Source organism: Spermophilus citellus (assembly GCF_964194105.1).
Source record: "Spermophilus citellus genome assembly, chromosome: 13".
NCBI classification, from domain to species: domain Eukaryota; kingdom Metazoa; phylum Chordata; class Mammalia; order Rodentia; family Sciuridae; genus Spermophilus; species Spermophilus citellus.
Genome location: NC_138193.1, coordinates 103,708,110 through 103,727,042, shown reverse-complemented (window position 1 = coordinate 103,727,042; position 18,933 = coordinate 103,708,110). Strand labels below are relative to the sequence as shown.

The 18,933-nt window shown below is 42.9% G+C and overlaps 2 protein-coding genes across 3 annotated transcripts in view; one reads left to right on the top strand and one right to left on the bottom strand.

Moving 5' to 3' along the window:
* The window catches only part of VSNL1 (visinin like 1), a 103,650-nt gene extending 92,831 nt beyond the window's left edge, over positions 1-10,819 (top strand). The window contains exons 3-4 of the mRNA XM_081265395.1: positions 826-1,041; positions 9,754-10,819. Of these exons, the coding sequence (XP_081121521.1) occupies positions 826-1,041; positions 9,754-9,951 (414 nt within the window). The 3' untranslated portion in view covers positions 9,952-10,819. The remainder of the gene's footprint in view (positions 1-825; positions 1,042-9,753) is intronic.
* A 7,390-nt stretch (positions 10,820-18,209) lies between these two features.
* SMC6 (structural maintenance of chromosomes 6) overlaps positions 18,210-18,933 on the bottom strand; it is a 76,889-nt gene continuing 76,165 nt past the window's right edge. For both annotated transcript variants that reach the window (XM_081264121.1, XM_081264120.1), the window contains one exon: positions 18,210-18,724. In XM_081264121.1, the coding sequence (XP_081120247.1) occupies positions 18,616-18,724 (109 nt within the window). In that variant the 3' untranslated portion in view covers positions 18,210-18,615. The remainder of the gene's footprint in view (positions 18,725-18,933) is intronic.

Sequence of the window (18,933 nt, the reverse complement as noted above, 5' to 3'; positions counted from 1 at the left end):
TTATTCGCCCAGAAACAGAACCACATACCTGGCCTCTCCACTTTGAATAGCACATGGTTTGCTTTTGTTTTTGGCTTTGAGGTATGTCCTCCTGTTAGAGGTCAGAACCCCCTGCTGTGTGTGATGGCCTAGGTTCCTGTCCAAAGAGACCCAGGCCAGCCCAGACTGATTCTCTGAGGTCTTATCTCCTCTGGGTCTCTGCCTCCTTTTTCTCTGCCTGTCCATTTTCTGTCGCCCACGCACCCTCCATGACTGCTGGCTCTGTGAAGAAACCTCTTTATGTCTCTCGAAAATAAGCCCAGTCATGTTCTATTTTTAATGGGTTTTAAATGTCTGTTCTGCAAAAGAAAATTCCCTGTAAAAAGAAGTCAGAAACCAGAACTCACTGAGGGAGGAGGCGAGTTTGGGTTGGGCTCTGGAGGTGGAGGGGGAGAAACTATGTCCAGCAACCTCCCTCTAGCCCCATGGTGAGAAGTTTAGGCACCACCTGCCAGGCTGCTACCTGCCTCAGTTGCCCCTGGAGGAGAGTGACCAGAGGGGCCACATAGGAGGAGCCCTAGCACCGTGTGCTTGTTGACTGACTCCAGGCCCCATCAACCCCCGAATCACATGTCACCAGCCTCACCTGAAGGAAAGGGTGGGAACCTGTGCTTGAGGACACAAGGAGAGAAGGCCTCCCTTTCTGCCTCCCACCCTCCCAGAAGCACCGGAATGGGAGCAGGCCCTGCCCCGACATCCTCTGGCCCTTGGCTCTCTCTGGGCCAAGACCAAAGACCTTCACTTCCCTCCCCTGCTGACCTCTGACCTGTGTGTTCTGCTTTGCAGTTCTTCCCTTATGGAGATGCCTCCAAGTTCGCGCAGCATGCCTTCCGAACCTTTGACAAGAACGGGGATGGCACCATCGACTTCCGGGAGTTCATCTGCGCCCTGTCCATCACCTCCAGGGGCAGCTTCGAGCAGAAGCTCAACTGGGCCTTCAACATGTACGACCTGGACGGCGACGGCAAGATCACCCGGGTGGAAATGCTGGAGATAATCGAGGTGGGCTTCAGATGGGACTGTGCCCGGGGCAGCTGGCACCCGAGAACGGGCCCCCAAACAGCTTCCTAGGGCCTGTGCTTAGGTGGCTTCTCTTCTTCCCTGCCTGGAGCCACGCGGTCACACACCAGGCCTTCACTTCCCCTGCTTCTGTTCCCCACTGCAGCACAGAGCCTGGAGAAGTCCCAGAACCAGTATTGGGCCCTTCCTGCTGGCCTTTTAACCACCCACTCACAGACGACAAGGTCTTCCACAAACACAAAAGTCTGCTGCACAAAAAAGATGTTATTAGGCACTTTCCTGGGCCCTTGGTGGTCCTGCTTTGCTGGACATGGTCCCCTTTTCCTTACACCAGCTTCCTGGGGTGGGTATCAGAGGCAGCCAGGGGCTCCAGAGTACCTCTCTCCAGATTCCCACCATTCCACAACGTCCTTATTTGTTGTATTTGCAATTACCCAGCATTCCTCTGCCCTCCGCTCTGGCCTGGATACTCCCTGCCCTCCCTGCATGCTGCACTCCAGGCATGCTAGCCTTGTGGGCTCTCCTCTAACCTCCATCTCACTTGGGCCTTCTCCTTTCCTCCCTCCCCCAGCATGCCCCACTGCCCCCCCTCACTGCGCTCGTCTCTGCCCACACCTCCTCTCCCAGCAAGGCCTTCCTCCCAGCACTGCCACCCCAATGTGTCCACCCCCACCTAGCCCAACTGACCCTCACCAAGAAGGCGTTCTGTCACAGCATTAGTCACCTACCCCCATGACCTCGTGTGAGAGAATGTCGTAGAACACACACCCCGAGGAGAAGGACTTGGTCAGCTTACAGCTGTACTTTCCTGGGACCTCACCCCATGCCTGCAGCAGCTGATGTACGCCAGTGGCTTTTCCTGACTGTCTCAGTGTACTGGCCCAGCCCTGTCCTGGCCACTACAACTTGGGGAAAGAAATGCACTACTTGCTGTAGGCAAGAGTCCATCCTAGAGCTGGGGTGAAGGGCACCCAATCCCAAGGGCAGAAATTCAGGAGGAGTGGGTCACCAAATGAGAATTGGTAATGATGATAAGAAAAGCAGCCCAAACCCAAGTGTCCCAAACCCTCAGTGTCCACACTGTACTCTTACACCACTCCCTGCTTCAGATCAAGACCTTTCTTTCCCCAGCCTGCCCCACACAGAAAGATCTGGTTGCCGCCTCTAAGATGGGGCCCTTTCACTCACACCCTCTCTTAGGGGTCTGAACTCTCTGCTCCTCCCTTGTAGCTACTTCCCTTCTATCTTCAGGGCTCCCTCCCCTTACAACATGCACAGTAAACTAGTATCTTAGCTTTCTATTGTCTCCACTTCATTCAATTAATATCCTCCCAAACCGGTTCTGAAAATACAGCATAAAAATTCTGAACATGTGACTTCATTTTTTCACCTTTCTCTTTTTTTTTTTTTTTTTTTGGTACTGGGGAGTGACATGGGGGCACTCAACCACTGAGCCACATCCCCAGCCTATTTTGTTTTTTGCCACAGTCCGGCTGCAGCAAACTAATGGGGGGGGGGAGCGGTGACGAGGAATTTGTGTAGATTGATACAGCAGGAGTGGGAGCCGTTTATTGTAGGACAGGAGCGGTATTTATACATTCCACACAGCTTATCTTAATTAGCATAAACTAGATACATCAGTCAACCAATAAGAAATCTCCACACTTAATGGCTTGCTTTTGTTACTTCTCAAACCACTCCCTCTGGCAAAATGCCAGGCGCCATCCTGACTTGTTTACAGACTCTAACATTTCCCCCTTTTGTTTAATTTTAATAACAACCATAGTGGTTTTTACACAAACACCATAAATAATCTGCTACAAGCAGAAGGGGAGGATACAAAATGCCACAATACCAAGCCACTTGATGGCTCCATGCAAGAAGCCCTTGGAAAAATTATACAAGCAATGACACCATTAGCAAAGATACCGAGTTATAATTTGTTATAGATTACAGTTTGTTGTCTCAGTCCAGGTAAAGCAGTGTCTCAATAGATTAACTCACAGTCCAGGTAAATCACAGTCCAGGTAAGTTCTGCAGGCAGCTAGCTTGATCCGAAGTCTCGTCCAGTTCTCTTTCACCTTCGTCTTCACTGGCACTGGGACGAAGGCAGGAACTCCTGATGACTAAAGAAAATCCTGTAGTATTCCAGCAGGCACTAAGAAAACAACCTTCTGAACAATTTAGTACATTATCTCAAGGTTTTTTACATTTGAAATAGGCCTTAATGGCGCTCTTTACTCATTAGCTTCCAGGTGTGGGAGAACCTTTGTAGTTACTGGCCTTGGAAATAATCAAACTTCAGGGACTCGGGCCATCTTCCGGAGGGTGGGAAGAGCCCGCTGCCAGCACTTGGAGAGTCCTTGTTGTGCCATGACCGGCTTGCGCACCTGGCAGCCTCAGCTCTGATTTATGCACCTTCCAGTAACGAAAAGTATTCAGTAATAGCCTTTTGCTGCAATTTTTTTTTCTGATAATCCTTCTTCTTTTGAACTTTCTTTTTCTTTCTGACTAGAGTTTCTGGGCTCTTATCAACACATGCCCTAACTGCTCTTGGTTCCACTGGGGTGCCTCTTTCCCTTAGTAATTTACTTCTCACCCCTTCCATATTTTCGTCACAAAGACAATACAACATTTCAAGACAAAACAAGACACAAACATACTGTATCAATCTTCTCCATTTTCTCAAAATGGCCATTTTTCCTCTCGTCCTATCTGCCTAGGGACGAGCAGATTTGCTCCCGTCCTATCTAGGGACGGGCAGCTTTTTTTTTTTCTTTTTCGTCACTTACCCCCAAGTGTCCCAGGGCTCCCCGTAACGGGCCACCATCTGCTGCAGTCCGGCTGCAGCAAACTAACAGGGGTGACGAACAACTTGTGTAGATTGATACAGCAGGAATGGGAGCCATTTATTGTAGGACAGGAGGGGTATTTATACATTCCACACAGCTTATCTTAATTAGCATAAACTAGATACAGCAGTCAACCAATAAGAAATCTCCACACTTAATGGCTTGCTTTTGTTACTTCTCAAACCACTCCCTCTGGCAAAATGCCAGGCGCCATCCAGAGTTGTTTACAGACTCTAACAGTATTTTATTTAGAGACAAGGTCTCACTGATTTCTTAGCACTTTGGTTTTGCTGAGACTGGCTTTGAACTTGCCATCCTCCTGCCACAGCCTCCCAAGCCACTGGGATTGCAGGTGTGCGCCACCATATCCCCTCCACCTTTCTCATTCTTTAATCTTTGGTTCCTCTTCCACATTCCTCCTAGATCTCATCAGGGTCACTATGACCTTCCTACACAATAGGCTTTTCTAAGTTTATTCCTCTTTTACTTGTCCACCCATCCAATTGATGACCAATCCCATCCTCCCCCAAACTCTTCTTGAACCCTTGTCAGCGCCCATCAGCCAAAGAACACACCTGCAGTGTCAGTGACAAGTGGAGTTTATCACCCCTTGCCCTGAGGCAATCGTGGGGAATTCAGTAAGAGTGTAGGTACTTACAGGATATGGACTTTTGTAAGGTAATTTGGGGTTGGAGGACTCAGGGAAGTAGAGATTCACTCTAGGTTGGGTACTTCCAGAGAGTGGGAATGCTTCTAGGATTAGGTACCTCAGCAAATTCCACATCAGGAAGGAAGACTACCCAAGACTCAATCTATAATTGGTAGAGAAGCTACAGTCATTTATATTAGCAGGGATTGGGATGCATGTTATTTCGTGTTTTGTCTGTGTTGAGACATAATTACAGAGTGATTCTCTTTTTATCTTACTCCATGATGGTCACAGTGTCCTGTGAAATTGGTCATGTTTTCCAGGCTTGGCAGTGATGACCAGGCTAGCTCACAGATGCAGGGACCCTGGGGACAGTACCAGGCCAGCTCCTAGATGTCCAATTTACAATTTACAATTAGATTTGGAAACTTGGCCATTGGTAAACTAGATAAGAATAGTTTAAGTGGAGTTGGGGGGTAAATCCCAATTGGAGCAGCCAAGAAGAATGGAGGAAGTACTGACAGTAAGCATAGAAAACTTCCTAAAGCTTTGCCTAGGAGGAGAAAGATGGACAATGACCTTACTACTGAATGTCTCAACAAGCTCTCTCTGCTCTGGATGAATAGATAAGAACACATGGAGCTGGGGATATAGCTCCGTTGGTAGAATATTTGCCTTGCATGCACAAGACCCTGGGTTCAGTCCTCAGCACCACACACACACACACACACACATACCGAGAGACATACACACACACACGCACACACACACGCACACACACACGCACACACACACACACCAAAAAAAAGGTATATATACACAACAGAGTGTTACTCAGGCATAAAAAATAATGAAATTATGGATGGAACTGGAGACTATTATGTTACATGAAATAAGCCAGACTCAGAAAGCCAGTGTTTTTTTTTTTCTGATTTGTGGAAGATAGGCCAAAACTGGGTGGTGGGGGAGGGGAAAATTGGGGGGATTCCATCAAAACAGAAGAAAGATCAGTGGACTAGACGCAGGGGACTGACGGGGAGGGAGAAGGGACAGGATAGGGGAAGACAGCAGAATGAATCTGACCTAACTTTCCTGTGTACATGTATGAATATACCACAGTGAATTTAACCATTGTGTACATTCACAAGACACTAACTGTATATATAAAAAACTCCGACTGGTCAGAGTTAGAGCATTCCACAGTCTTGTGTAAGTGCAAAGTTGTTCTCCATTTCTCTATGGAGTTTCAACCCCTATGTACAGCGTGGTTTGTAGACACAGATTAAAGAGTCCCCTCTGCAGATTCCTGGAGTGCTCTCTCTGCATAGCTATCTCTCTCTTGTTAACTCTGTCTTCCCCACTCAGCTTCTGCCTCCTCAATTCAGTGAGAGGTAAGAGGTAAGACCACCATACTGTGCTGCCTGGGCCTCCTTCCTGCTCTGTGGTCCAGAAAGAACCCTGGGTGGGAAGCTGAGCCTCAGGGCTCCTCTCCTTCATTACCCTCTTCTCAGGAATAGCAGTCCAGTGCTGCCAGTTGAAAACAACGGCTTCTTTTATTTTTGTCCCGTTTTCTAGTGCTCAGTAGAAGGCAAGTCAGTAGGGATAGCGCATGGTGCTTGGTCACAACTGACAGAGGAGGTCAGGCTTCTTCAACACGACACCACAGACTGGGTGGCTAGTAAACTGCAGGAATATATTCCTCATCCACTGGAGGCTGGGTGTCTGTGATCATGTCACTGGTGGATGGTGACGGCCTGCCTCCTGGGCCATAGAGGCACTTGGCTGTGTCCTCAAAAGACCCAGGGGGTAGGGGCTCTCTGATGCCTCCTTCCTAAAGGCACTGATCCCATTCACGAAGGCACTGCCCTCGTGACCCAGTCACTTCCCAAAGACCCCACCTCAAACCATCAAATTGGGCTGAGGATTTCAGCACAGGAACTTGGGACACAGAGATTCAGATCACAGAAGGGAGCTTTAGGAGTCAGACCCTGGGGCTGCCTTAGTGTTTGTATGAAAAACAAACAGTCTGTAGGAATGACTGAGCCCGTAAACACCTGCCTGCTTCCTTCCTCTGGGTAAATACCCAGAAAATGGTAGTGACTCCTGCAGACTATCTTTAGGCTTCTGTTTTATTTTCCTTCTAGACTTTCCTCAAAAATCTCAGCTCTCAGCCATTTCCACCTAGCTGGCCATGCGCCAGCTCCCACCCCTTTCCCCTCTCATCACCACCATTCTGCCAGGTTTGGGCCCTATCACCTGAGCCATTGCATATCTTCCTGTCTCCAGGTCCCCTTTGCTGAGCCACCTTGACCAATGCACTTCCAATAATAATTTTTGCATTATAGCATTTCTGTCCTTCAAAAGCTTCTCATGCATTGGACCAAAAACCTTTCCAGAGCAGGACTATGTGCCCCCAGGCACAGCTCTGCAGCTCTACAGCTAACTCAATGAGATCCCTCGGTTGGCATTCCTCCTAGCACTAATTGGTCTGACCACCTCTGTCTTCTCACCCATGATACGTGCCTGCGTACTTAGGCTCAGAACACTCCTTCTGCCTGGAATGTCCTTCATGGCCCTGTGCCCACCCAAATCCTCTCATCCATCCAGGTCTAGGTTCTCTGGCCTTGTTCAAGATGCTTTCTTGGCCTACTTCACCCCAGAATTCTTACCGCCTGTTGGCTCCTGCGGCTTGTTGTTGACCATTCTCTAAGGACCAGTTTCTCTGCGAGGTGGAAGAGAGAGGGATATGAAAAGACACAGCCTGCTTTCTGAGAGCCTACTGACCCAAGAGCCCGTCCCCAGAGAAGAGAAGGGGCCCTGAGAAGAGTGAGGATGTGCTGGTGTTGGGGGAGGAACCATTGGGAAGAAAGAAGAGGGAAGTCAGACAGTGCAACCTCGCTGAGGGACAGCATGTCTGACCTGAAGTGCTTGGACCAGAGCTAAATAAGGGGTCTACACAGTCTGGTGAATGAAAACATAACTGACACTTAATTATTTCTTCTCAGGAAGCAGAGTGGTGACATATCCTGTTTGAAAAAAGAGCATACTAAACATCTGGATGCTCACAGGGTACCCCATGAAGTGTAAACCTGAGGGAGGGTACGAGAGTCACTGATGGCCCTCTGACATTTGGTTTTGAGTCTGGGGTGCCCCTCCCCTGCCTGGGTCTCTGCATGGGGAAGGTCCTTTCTGGGTCATCATATTCAGTCCACTGCAGGGCTGCACCTTGGCTGCGGTCAATGAGACCATATTTCAGAGTTGCCAGCTGAGGCCCAGGGAGCTGTGTCTTGTGGCCCTGGCCTGCTCAGTAGTGCTCCTGTCTTGGCCACTCTCTGCATACCTCTGCCTCATGAAAGGACTCTTGCTCTCACCTGTCAATGGGCAGAGTGAGGAGAGCAGCTTACATACAGATAACCTGGTTCTCTCTTTAAAATCACAGTATAAAGCAGTCTCTGCCTGGCCCTTGGTCCCCTCTCAGGTGACTGAACTAACCTGGCTCCTGTCTACCAAGAGTGCACAAAAATGAAGCTTCAACCGTCTGCCTCTTTTAAAGACAAATTCCTTAGACTTTTTTCCTCCATAGTTCAACACAATCCAGTTACATAAATACACAAACACAAAACAGCTAATCTCAATGGATATTTAACTTGTTAATAAGGCATTTGCTAGTAGTTTACTCTCCCTAGTTAGCATTTTTAAAAACAGGTTTATTGAGTTTGTAGTTTATACAACATAAAATCACCCATTTTAAGTATGCAATTTAACAGTATTTTAGTTAACTTATAGAGGTATGCAACATCAACATAATTCTATTTTGAACCAACTCTATTCCTCCCAGTAAGAGCTCTCCTCCCTGGAGGCCTGTTCTGAAGCTCAGTTAATCACCGTTCTACTTTGTCTCTGTGGATATGGTTTTCTGGACATTTCACAGAGATGGGATCATACAGTGTGTAGCCTGTGTCTGGCAGTGGTGCAGCGGCTTCTCTTTCTTCTTGATGTATACTCGTGTTGTAGCATTTGTCAGTATTTCATTCCTTTTCATTGTCAAAAATAGTAGTCCATTGCATTAGGCATATCATATGGTTTATTCATTTATCAGATGATGCGCATTTGTGTCTCCACTTTGAGGCTATTATTAATAATATCGCTTTGAACATTCTCATGCGGGTATGTGTATAGATGGGCATTCATCTTCTTAAAGCACTTCTCTAAGAAAGAGAACTACTATTTAGTAAACACTCAATGAAAATTATGGACAATTGATTGACGTGGAGAACTGGAATCTTCTCCCTCTGTTCTTCAATATACACACTCTCTGCTCTACAGATCTTCTTAAACTAACTTCTTTCAGAGCCCAATTTTAATGGTACACCTGGCTTTGTTGTCATAACACACTGTAAGTTCCGTACTGACTGGGCCCATATTTTATTTGTTCTTAAATCACCAAGGCTCGTGTTTGGTGACTATCATCTGTACTTCAGACTCAGAATATTTAAAATCTAACACAGCATTTTCTTTCCTGAACCTGTTCCTAACCCATGATTCTTGATCTCACCACCTAGCCACTGTTTCTATCCATTTTCTCTAGTCAGAATCCCAGGAACCATCCAGAATTCTATAGGTATTTGGCCACCAGACTCACATTTATTTGTTTATATCACTCTCTCATTGAAAACCATCTAAGGAATAAGCTTAAGTTCCTTTCCATACCTAGAACTTTATGATCTGCTTCTTGCTTCCCTCTCTCCAGCTTCATTTCTCACCAACACCGCAATTTACCCTTCCACCTACTGCTTCCTAACTTTACATCCCAACCTCCTAAAACTTTAAATGGATTTTTTTCATTTAATCACTATTTATTGAAGACCTATTTGTGTGCCAGGCATTGTGTCAAGTCCTGAAGTTACAGAAGGGAGAAAAAGACATAATCCCCCAGCTTCCCAGAATGAACCCTCTGGTGGGGAAGACAAAGCAGTTACTATTCTAATAAAGTGAGAGATGTATTATGTTGGGGAAAGTGATATATATGGGTTGCCATGGGAACATGACACACAGGAAATGAACCTTCTCTGGGGAAAGAGAAGCTAAGCCTTGAAGGATGGGTAGGATCCAGTCAGGTGAAGGGGAGGCAGGAAGAGCTGTCTGCTCTCCTGGGTTTTCTGGTAATATCGTCTACAATGTTCTTTTCCCAAGGCTATCTACAAAATGGTGGGCACTGTGATCATGATGAAAATGAATGAGGATGGCCTTACGCCTGAGCAACGAGTAGACAAGATTTTCAGCAAGATGGATAAGAACAAGGATGACCAAATTACATTGGATGAATTCAAAGAAGCTGCAAAGAGCGACCCTTCCATTGTATTACTTCTCCAGTGCGACATTCAGAAATGAGCTGATGTCAATGCTATGGACTGCACAAAAGTCTCAATGTTCCATTCAGTCTGCAGCTATTACACACACACACACACACACACACACACACACACACACACACACACAAATATTGCTTGGACTACCTATCAAGGGACTTGCTTCTTGTGTTTGAAACACTTGTGTGCATGAGAATGTCATTTGCTAATGAATTTTAAAAGCATATGTTATAAAACAAGACAAACAACCTGCCACAATGCGATATGTGTAATATCATTTCATTAAAAAAAAAAACATCCACCTCCAAAGGCTGTGCAGAAATGTGCTGCAAAGAGCTATATGATTTCTTGTACATGTTTTGCTAATGCTCGTGTCCCCTTGATTACATAATGTTAGTAGCACTGAGACCCCCATGGTAATGTAACTTAACTACGAACTGTGTCACCATTCTCTTGTAAAATAGTACTGGACAGACACACAGACAGGCCCTTGGCTCCTGCGTCTGGTCCACACATAAGCGCTTGTATTATCGGTGAATATAAATGTACTACATTTGCATGCCTTTTGGGTTTGCCTTAATTCTTACCTCATTTGCATCCTATCAATCTGGAAAGAGCTGTTTTGGATGAATGCAATATAAAACTTTAAAATCCTGCTAAATGACTCACTAAGTATATCTATCTCTATATACATATAAAACAAAGATATTATTTATTGAAAGTAAAAAAGATGGAAATGTATTGATTTTTGCTTGTTTTCAAAGGCATTCAAAAAGGTGGTAATCGATGTCCCAAATAAATTTATAACATTTGATTTCCCCCAATTATTGCTTTGTAATTTTAAATTTGAAACTGATGTTCATTATTGTAATTATTAGCTAACAACTTACTAAATCCACCCTTAAACCTGCACCTTTGGAATTTAAAGAATTAATGCCAACAAAAGGGAAAAACCAACCTGCCAACTTTTCATCCAGGCTCCTCATTAAGGGACAATTAATGTGGCATGTAATGTTTAAAGAAAACAGAAGACTTGTTCATTCTGAAAAATTGCTCATTATATGACAATAAACTTTATCTCAGTGTGACTTTTGTACTAACAACTTACTATGTTCTATACGACCAGGGGGAGGGCCCATCTGGTGGGCTGAGACATGTCCTCCCAGATAAGCCACTAGGAAAGACTTCTATTTTCCAAATCAAAAGTACACTAGTTTTTATTTATTTATTTTTTAAACTCATTGTTGTATTTTTTTTATTAGTTGGTCATGACAATACAAGGATCTTGACATATCATACATTTGAATCAAATGGGGTATAATTTCTCATTTTTCCAAGTGTACAGGTCGCAGAATCACATTGGTTCTACGGCCACGTATATACATACAGCAATACTAGTGTCTATTTTATTCTGCTGCACTTCCTATCCCCCTTTCCCCTCCAATAGTTTTTATTTTTAATTATGGAACAAAACTCTGACCCTTTGGACCTTGAGAAAGGAAGGCAGGCAGAGGAGATTACCTCAAGAATTCCAGCTGGGGATATAGCTCAGTTGGTAGAGTGCTTGCCTCATATCAAGGACCTGGATTCGATCCCCAGCACCACAGAAACAAACAAGCAAAGAATTCTAAAAGCAGTTTTGCATTTTCAGAACTTACCTAAAGTTCAATTTCTTCATACAGTGCTGTCTCAGTGGTACTTTCACTGATGGTGAAGTATCTGTATCTGTAGCTGTACAGAAGCTATATGTGGCTATTAGCACTTCCAGCATGGCTAGAATTTTAAACTTTATAATTTAAGCCTAATTTGCTAGGTATAGCTAGTGACTCCTATATCAGATGCTGCAACATTATATTATTCATTCAAGCACTTTTTTCTCCTACTACAGGGGATTGAACACAGAGATGCTTTACCGCTGAGCTACATTTATAGCCCTTTTTAAATTTTTGAGACAAGATTTGGCTAAATTGCCCATGCTGGACTTGAATTTTCAATCCTAGTGCCTCAGTTCCTGAGTTGCTGTGATTTTAGGCACACATCACCACGCATAGCACAAGCACTTTTTATTCAGTGCCTTGTTTCCAAATATTTTTCCTTTTGTCTTTGGATCATTAAATGATAGTAGAGACCAGGCATAGATTTCATTCACCCACTCAACAGAAAACTGTGACCAAGGAAACCTTTCTACAAACACTTAGTATACCACGATAACTTAAACATGGATGGAACTCAAATTCTACCCAGAGAAATTATAGATGCATGTGTTAATAGAATGTCCTAGTGTCCTTACCTCCTGTGCATGGTAAGCCAAATTGTAGAGAGATCAGGGAGGTTCAGTGCCTCCAATACTCTTTGCCTACACTGAGTGAGGATGGGGTGGATGAGGAGGGACACTTCCTTTGGATGGCATCTGGTGAAGTAGGCTCTGGGTCATTTCATCACGACAAGTTTTGATCATCTACTGTGCACCCCAATGCTACCTTTTGTGTGTGTGTAGGAGACAACCATCAAAAATAGACATATGCAGATATCAAATTGTAAAAATTATGAAGAAAAATACCGCAAGGTGGGAAGAAAGGCAAGTGACAGGACACAGTGGTGGCTCTTTGCACGGTGTAGTGTTGTGATGTTTGAAATAAGACCTTCTGAAGAAAGGGAGGGAACCATGTCACTATCTGGGGCACTTATGGAAAATGTACCCTCCAGCAGACTGGCCAGTTCTTTTCATAAGTAAAATGTAGAAACTGGAGCAGCAGATAAGAATGTTGTTCTGGAGCTCACTGCTGCTACTGTGCAGACTGCCTGGCAGGGATCCTGAAGAAGAGCTGGCAGTACTTACAAGTGTACATATGCCCTCTGACCCAGCATCCCCATTCCTGAGCATATTGCCCCAAGAAACACAAAGGGCCACTCAGAAATATGTTCCAGGACCTCTGTGGTGGCTGCAGTGTGAGTATTGCTTCATCACTAAACTAACAGGTAAGTAAAATATGGTGGATGGCCCTACGGTATACTTCACATGAGCTGGAAACAATAGGCTGATGTACCCATGGCAACATGGATGTATTTTTTAGAAGACTGAGTGGAGAGGGAATATGATCTGCTTCACAGAATAGTATACATACAAACAAAAATGTACATTTTCACAAAAGAACCCCAAAATCACATAAGATAAAGGAAATATCACATTATACTGGTTTCTATGGGGGTGGACAGCAATTGGCCTGGTTTAGTTACTATTGCTCCACAAAAATTCAACCCCAAAACCCAGTGGCTTAAAATAGAAACAATCATTTTATTGTAAGACTCTGGTGCAGCTCCAGTCAGTTGGTAACTGGAGATGAAATGAGCTGAAGCAGCAGGAAGCTGGTGGGGATCTCTGTTCTCAAATCATTACCAAGGGCTAGTTGTGCTACCTCATAGCATGGCTGCCTCAGAGCAGTCATACTACTTATATGGCAGTTCAGAGTTCCAGTACAAGTATCTGGTGCAGTTGGAAGTTTCACTGTCCTTTTGATCTCGCTTCAGAAAAACATGGACACAAAGTATCACTTCCATAGCATTATATTAGTTATAAGAAAGGCATATACTATTCATAGTCCAGAAGGGAATTAGACTATCTCTTGATGGAGTGAGGAAAGATTCTAGAAGAACATGCAGTATGAAAGATATTGTCATCTTTGTTAAACAAGCTGCCATAGTCTACCTCATAGCTGCAGTTCACATTTCTTCCCATATAACATGTTTTCCCAAGAAACCACAAAAGCCTCCTACCATGACTCAGAATCAAGCTTGAGGCCCAGGGTCTTATCATGTCAAGGCTTGAGTACACCATACTGAATCCCATTATTTATTATTATTATTATTCTCCTTCTCTTCCTTCCCCTCTTTCTTCTTCTCCTCCTCCTTCTTCTCTTCCTTGTCTTCCTCCTCCTCCTCCTGTCCCCCTTCCCCTCCTCTTCCCCTTCTCCCCCGCTCCTTCTTTTCCTTCTCCTCCTTTCTTCTTATTTTGGTACCAGGGCTTGAACTCAGGGTTACTCAACCACTGAACCACATCCCCAGCCCTATTTTGCATTTTATTTAGAGACAGGGTCTCACTGAGTTGCTTAGAGTCTCGCTTTTGCTGAGGCTGACCTTAAATCCTCCTGCCTCAGCCTCCTGAGCTTCTTGATACAACGACCTGTGAGCCAAATGGATATCTATCTGCTCCCCTCTCCTCCCACAGCATGAAATGGTATAGGCTTGGAGAAACTGCCAGGAATATATTTCATAAGATGAAGGAAATGAAAAGCACCTGTCTCTGGTCCACAGCAATTCTGAGCTCCATTTTCCTGATCAGGGCTCAGACCTATTATCTGGAGATTATTCTCCATGGCTCTTGGCTCCGCCTTTTGTGCTTATTGCTATCCTGAGCTGTCTTTCTCTCTTAACAAAAAAAAGCAGTCTGTATATAGTAGTTTTCTGTCCACGGATTGCCTACTCATAAAAGTTCAGGTGTATAAAGTCTTCATTTGTACTGTGTTTTACTCTTTCAGTTAAAGATGACACAATTGTTTTAAAAGCTTTATGAGTTTCTTATGAAGATCCACTGCATTAAAAGACACTTCTTAATGAGATTGCTCTTCTCAATACCCTTAGAAGTCCTATTGCTTAATGGAGAGGGCCTGAAGGACACCCTTTTAGAAGTCAGCCTTTGGTCTGAAATGTTCTAAAACTGCTGCCTTAGATCTTTCTGAGGTCCTCACAAAGGATCTTACAATACTACCCTGGAGTTGATTTTTGTACTGCAACCTTTTTATAATTTGAAAATCAGTTGCCACCTAGAGGACTATGGGAATGAAGAATCATCTTGGCTCCTTAATGGCATTACTTGTTCCTCTCACATGTCCTTATAGGCAGTGGATAGAGGGTACTTTTCACATTCTATCAGGATACCTTGGCTAGAGTAATTGGCTACGTGTATTTCCTATGTTACCACAGCTTCAGTGTTGCCAAACTTCCCACCACCACCTAACAAGGGTCCACTTCCTGTCATGCCCTCACTGAAAACATCCAGGCTTCTGTTAACATCTTTATAATCACTCTTTAGATTCATGAGACCTTTCAGCCAGTACCATGTGGCTTAGATTTATTTTGGAACTTCTTTCAGCTACCCAAATCTTTTTTTGGTTACTATTGCTATACAACAAATCACTCCAGTTTAGTGGCTTAAAACAATTATATCATGTCTCATGGTTTTTGTGAGCCCCTACTTCTACAAAAACTCAATGGGGTAGTTCTGGCTTAGGGTATCCCAGATAGTTATAGTGAGACAGTGGGACATGGGGACTTGAAGCAGTGAGGAGTAACTGGGCGTCCCTCCTCTTATAATCTGAGGTCTTCCCTGCATGGTTTCTCCACACAGTACTTTGGCTCCTTCCTTGAACAGAGCCCATGAGTATTTCAAAGACCAAAGCAGGAGTTTCACTTCTTTTCAGATTGAGCCTTAGGAAGCCATACAAGGTCATTTCTACTGTGTTCCACTGAATAAGTGAGTCACAAATCTGCACAGATCTAGAAAAGACTTCACAAAGTAAGGATCTGTAAGAACATGGAGGGGTTCTGTTGGTGCATTTTTGGACAATAAAATGTCATGGAGAATGAAGAACAGAGGGGATACTGTTGGATCAAAGCTGAAGGTGAATCCCTGAGCTGAGGTCCATGCTTAACTCAGCATTCTGCAGTCAGGTTGCATTTAGACACACTCAGATCTAGCAAACAGAATCCCCACCATCTTCCTTGCTATCCCAACCCAAAGTGGTTCCTTCAGAAAGGACCAACTATAGGTAGGTCATTCAAGTAGGCTTAAGTTCTTCTGGGTCTAGCTTAACATCCCTGCCAGTGTCATTCCCATGCTAATTTAACTACTTAACCCCCTGCTGCTGTTGCAAAAGTAAAATGCCCTAAGATTCTTGTTTTCTAGGCTCAACTTTCTGCACTTAGCAGTCCCAAGTTTCTATATTTCTTAATTTTAATAACTATTTCTTAAAGGGCAACACCATTGCTTTAAGGCCTCATTTTCCCTGACACTCAGGATCACAATTTCTGAATAAACTACCTTTTTTTTGGGCGGGGGGGAGATACAGGGGGATCAAACACAGGGGTGCTTAACCACATCCCCAATCCCCCCTTTTTTAAAATTTAGACACAGGGTCTTGTTGAGTGCTTAGGCCCTTGATAAGCTGCTGAGGCCAGCTTTGAACCTGTGAGCCTATTGCCTCAGTCTCCCAAGACTCTCACAGGCATGTGCCACCACACCCAGCAAACTACCTTCTTAAAGAGGCCAGACACTTATTCCAGTTTTAAGTCATGTCACAAGTAAAGCATAGACTTAAAGGTCATCTTTGGAGGAGTTGACAGCAAAGGACGTACAGGGGTCTAGCAAGCAAAGGATAGTCAATTATATCTTCTAAGTAAAATGTTGGTCACCTAAGCCCCCCTGAAAGTTCACTGAGTTTCAGAGGTTCCAGTCCATGATCACGGCTGTGGTGAGGCAGCACATCACGGTGGGAGCATATGCCGTATTTACATCTTGGCTTACTATAACACCATATTTGTCAGTTTGAAAATGATTTTAATCATTTCCAGTGCAAAGATTTGAGAAGGTAGGATTGAAGATCAAGGAAGCCTTTCTTCCTTGTTTCCTGGAACTTTATTCTAGAAGTTCAAGATCACCATATGACACATTTAAGTGACTACTAATAATAAAGAGACTGAAGCTGGTCAATTACTGCTTTTCCCAACTCACAAAACCATGACTTTAATGCATATAATTTTATTTTTAGATGTTACATATATTTTAAAAGAATAATTTATTTTTATTCTTTTACTCTAATATTACTACTTGGAACACAGATGAAGGAAGATATGGTAACTTGATGATGGCTGAAACCAAAATTTTGTGAAACCAAAGCAACGAATGACCTTCAGTTCAACAGGAGACTTTCAGACACCTGAGCATTATATTTCCCATTTTGTATTAAGAAGCATAATATTGAAAACTGTCACAAAAATTTACTGAGATTCCTTAGCTAATAAAAAATTAATGCATTTGGTAAATTCTACTCCGTTTATTTGAAAAAGCACACGTTAAAATATTTTTGATACAAATGAGTTATAAATGTAACTTAAAAATCAGATTTTATGTGGTCAGCAGCGAATGTTTAGAACAGCACACATTTTCCTCTTTCTATAGTTGTTGATTAGAAAACAAGTTTTTGGATTTTTATTAGCAGCTTATTTCAATTTAAATCAAAATTAGACTCCTCCACCACCAAAACCAAAATCTAGTTTTTCTTATAGAAATGTCCTTGTTCTTAAAATACTGCTTTTCTTAAAATATTTCCTTTTCAGTTTCATAAATACATATTCTAATATTTATTGCTAGTAATATAAGGAATGCTCATTGATAGTCAATGTGTTTTTTTAAATAGTTTTGCACTAAAACTAGTATCAAACAGAAAATATGGGCAACAGTTCTATTCATGTTTTCTTTAAAAAGTCATAAATCACTTTTTCTTTTTTTTACAATAAACTGTGTTTGATCATTCCTAGGGGCACACTTTTTAACATTTCTAAAAACTAGGATATTTCTTATAATTGAATGATAGCTCACCATCAAAGGTGCAGTTTTTGGCTCATGCAGCTACTAACTGCTCTCCTGCTCCACAAGCAACCACCATTTCCCCAGCTCTTCTCCCAGCCCTGTGTGCACAGACCCTCTGTCCTGTATCCTCTCAGCTGAGAGCACCTCGACTGCAAACTGAGGGCTTTTAAACCAAGCCAGCAGGCATCTAGTCAGGATAAATAACTGCATCATCATCTATTTGATACTGGTTATACTGGTTACAAGTTCTTATTATATAGGGCACAGGTAAAGATCTGAGAAAAAAAGCATTCTATCAGTTGGCAGTGCTTCAGTACTTCACAAGTGTCTTATAAACAGACAGCATCTTACATTTGATGATATACAATAATAAAAAGCCACAACCCAAATCTACAATTGAACCTCTGGGGTTAAAAATTGCCTGTAGGCAGAGATTTTGTAATTCTAGTCCTGTGTAGGGTCCTGATAACTAATAGATTTTGTAAAAAAAAAAAAAAAAAAAAAAAAATAGGTCTATTGTATGTATCCATAGAACACACTTGCACCCCTTCTACAATGTGAAATCCCTCCCTTCAACTACTTTTGATAATTTAATGGTAGAATGTAATATTCTGGAAAAGCAAAACTAAATATAATGAGGTACTCAAGTTTTTATTTTAATTTTTTAAAAATACTATAGAAATAAATCAAATTAAACAGATATGTACATATGCATATGTATAAAATTTTACTTCTGAAAAACAATCTACAAAAGTAGATGGTTAAAAATAAACAAACAAACAAAAACAAACAAAAAGAACTTAAAACAATTTAAACCAGTACAATGTAACTGATTTTCTCAAAGGAAAGTAAAAGTAATTTTCAATTGCTGGTTGTATAGCTGGTTTCCTAGGCTTATTTAAACATTTTATTATAGTCAGATAAAAGGAGATTGTTTTATTTTAGAATATCTCCAGTCTCGTGTTATTCAAATAGTCCAGATTTTTTCCCCTCACGAATCTTTCAACATGAGGACAAGGCATATTAAATTACAAATTTAGTTCAGTTGTCATCATCTTCTTGAGTCACAGGTCGGAAAGGCAAAGTAGTTTGTCCTCTTTCAGGATCAGACATTCGAAGAATTCTAATCAGTTTACTTGAAGGAAGTGAGCTAGAGAAAGCAAAATTAATTACTCAAATTTCCAAGAAAGTTTTTGTCCATTGAAAACAAAAATCTAGGGTAAAGCACTTGCCTACCATGTGCAAGGTCCTACATTCTATTACTAGCACCTTGGGGGAAAACAAAAAAACCAAAACACCAAAGCCTAATACTACTTCATGAAAATACAAACCTACATGATTGTTATTTGCTAAGATCAG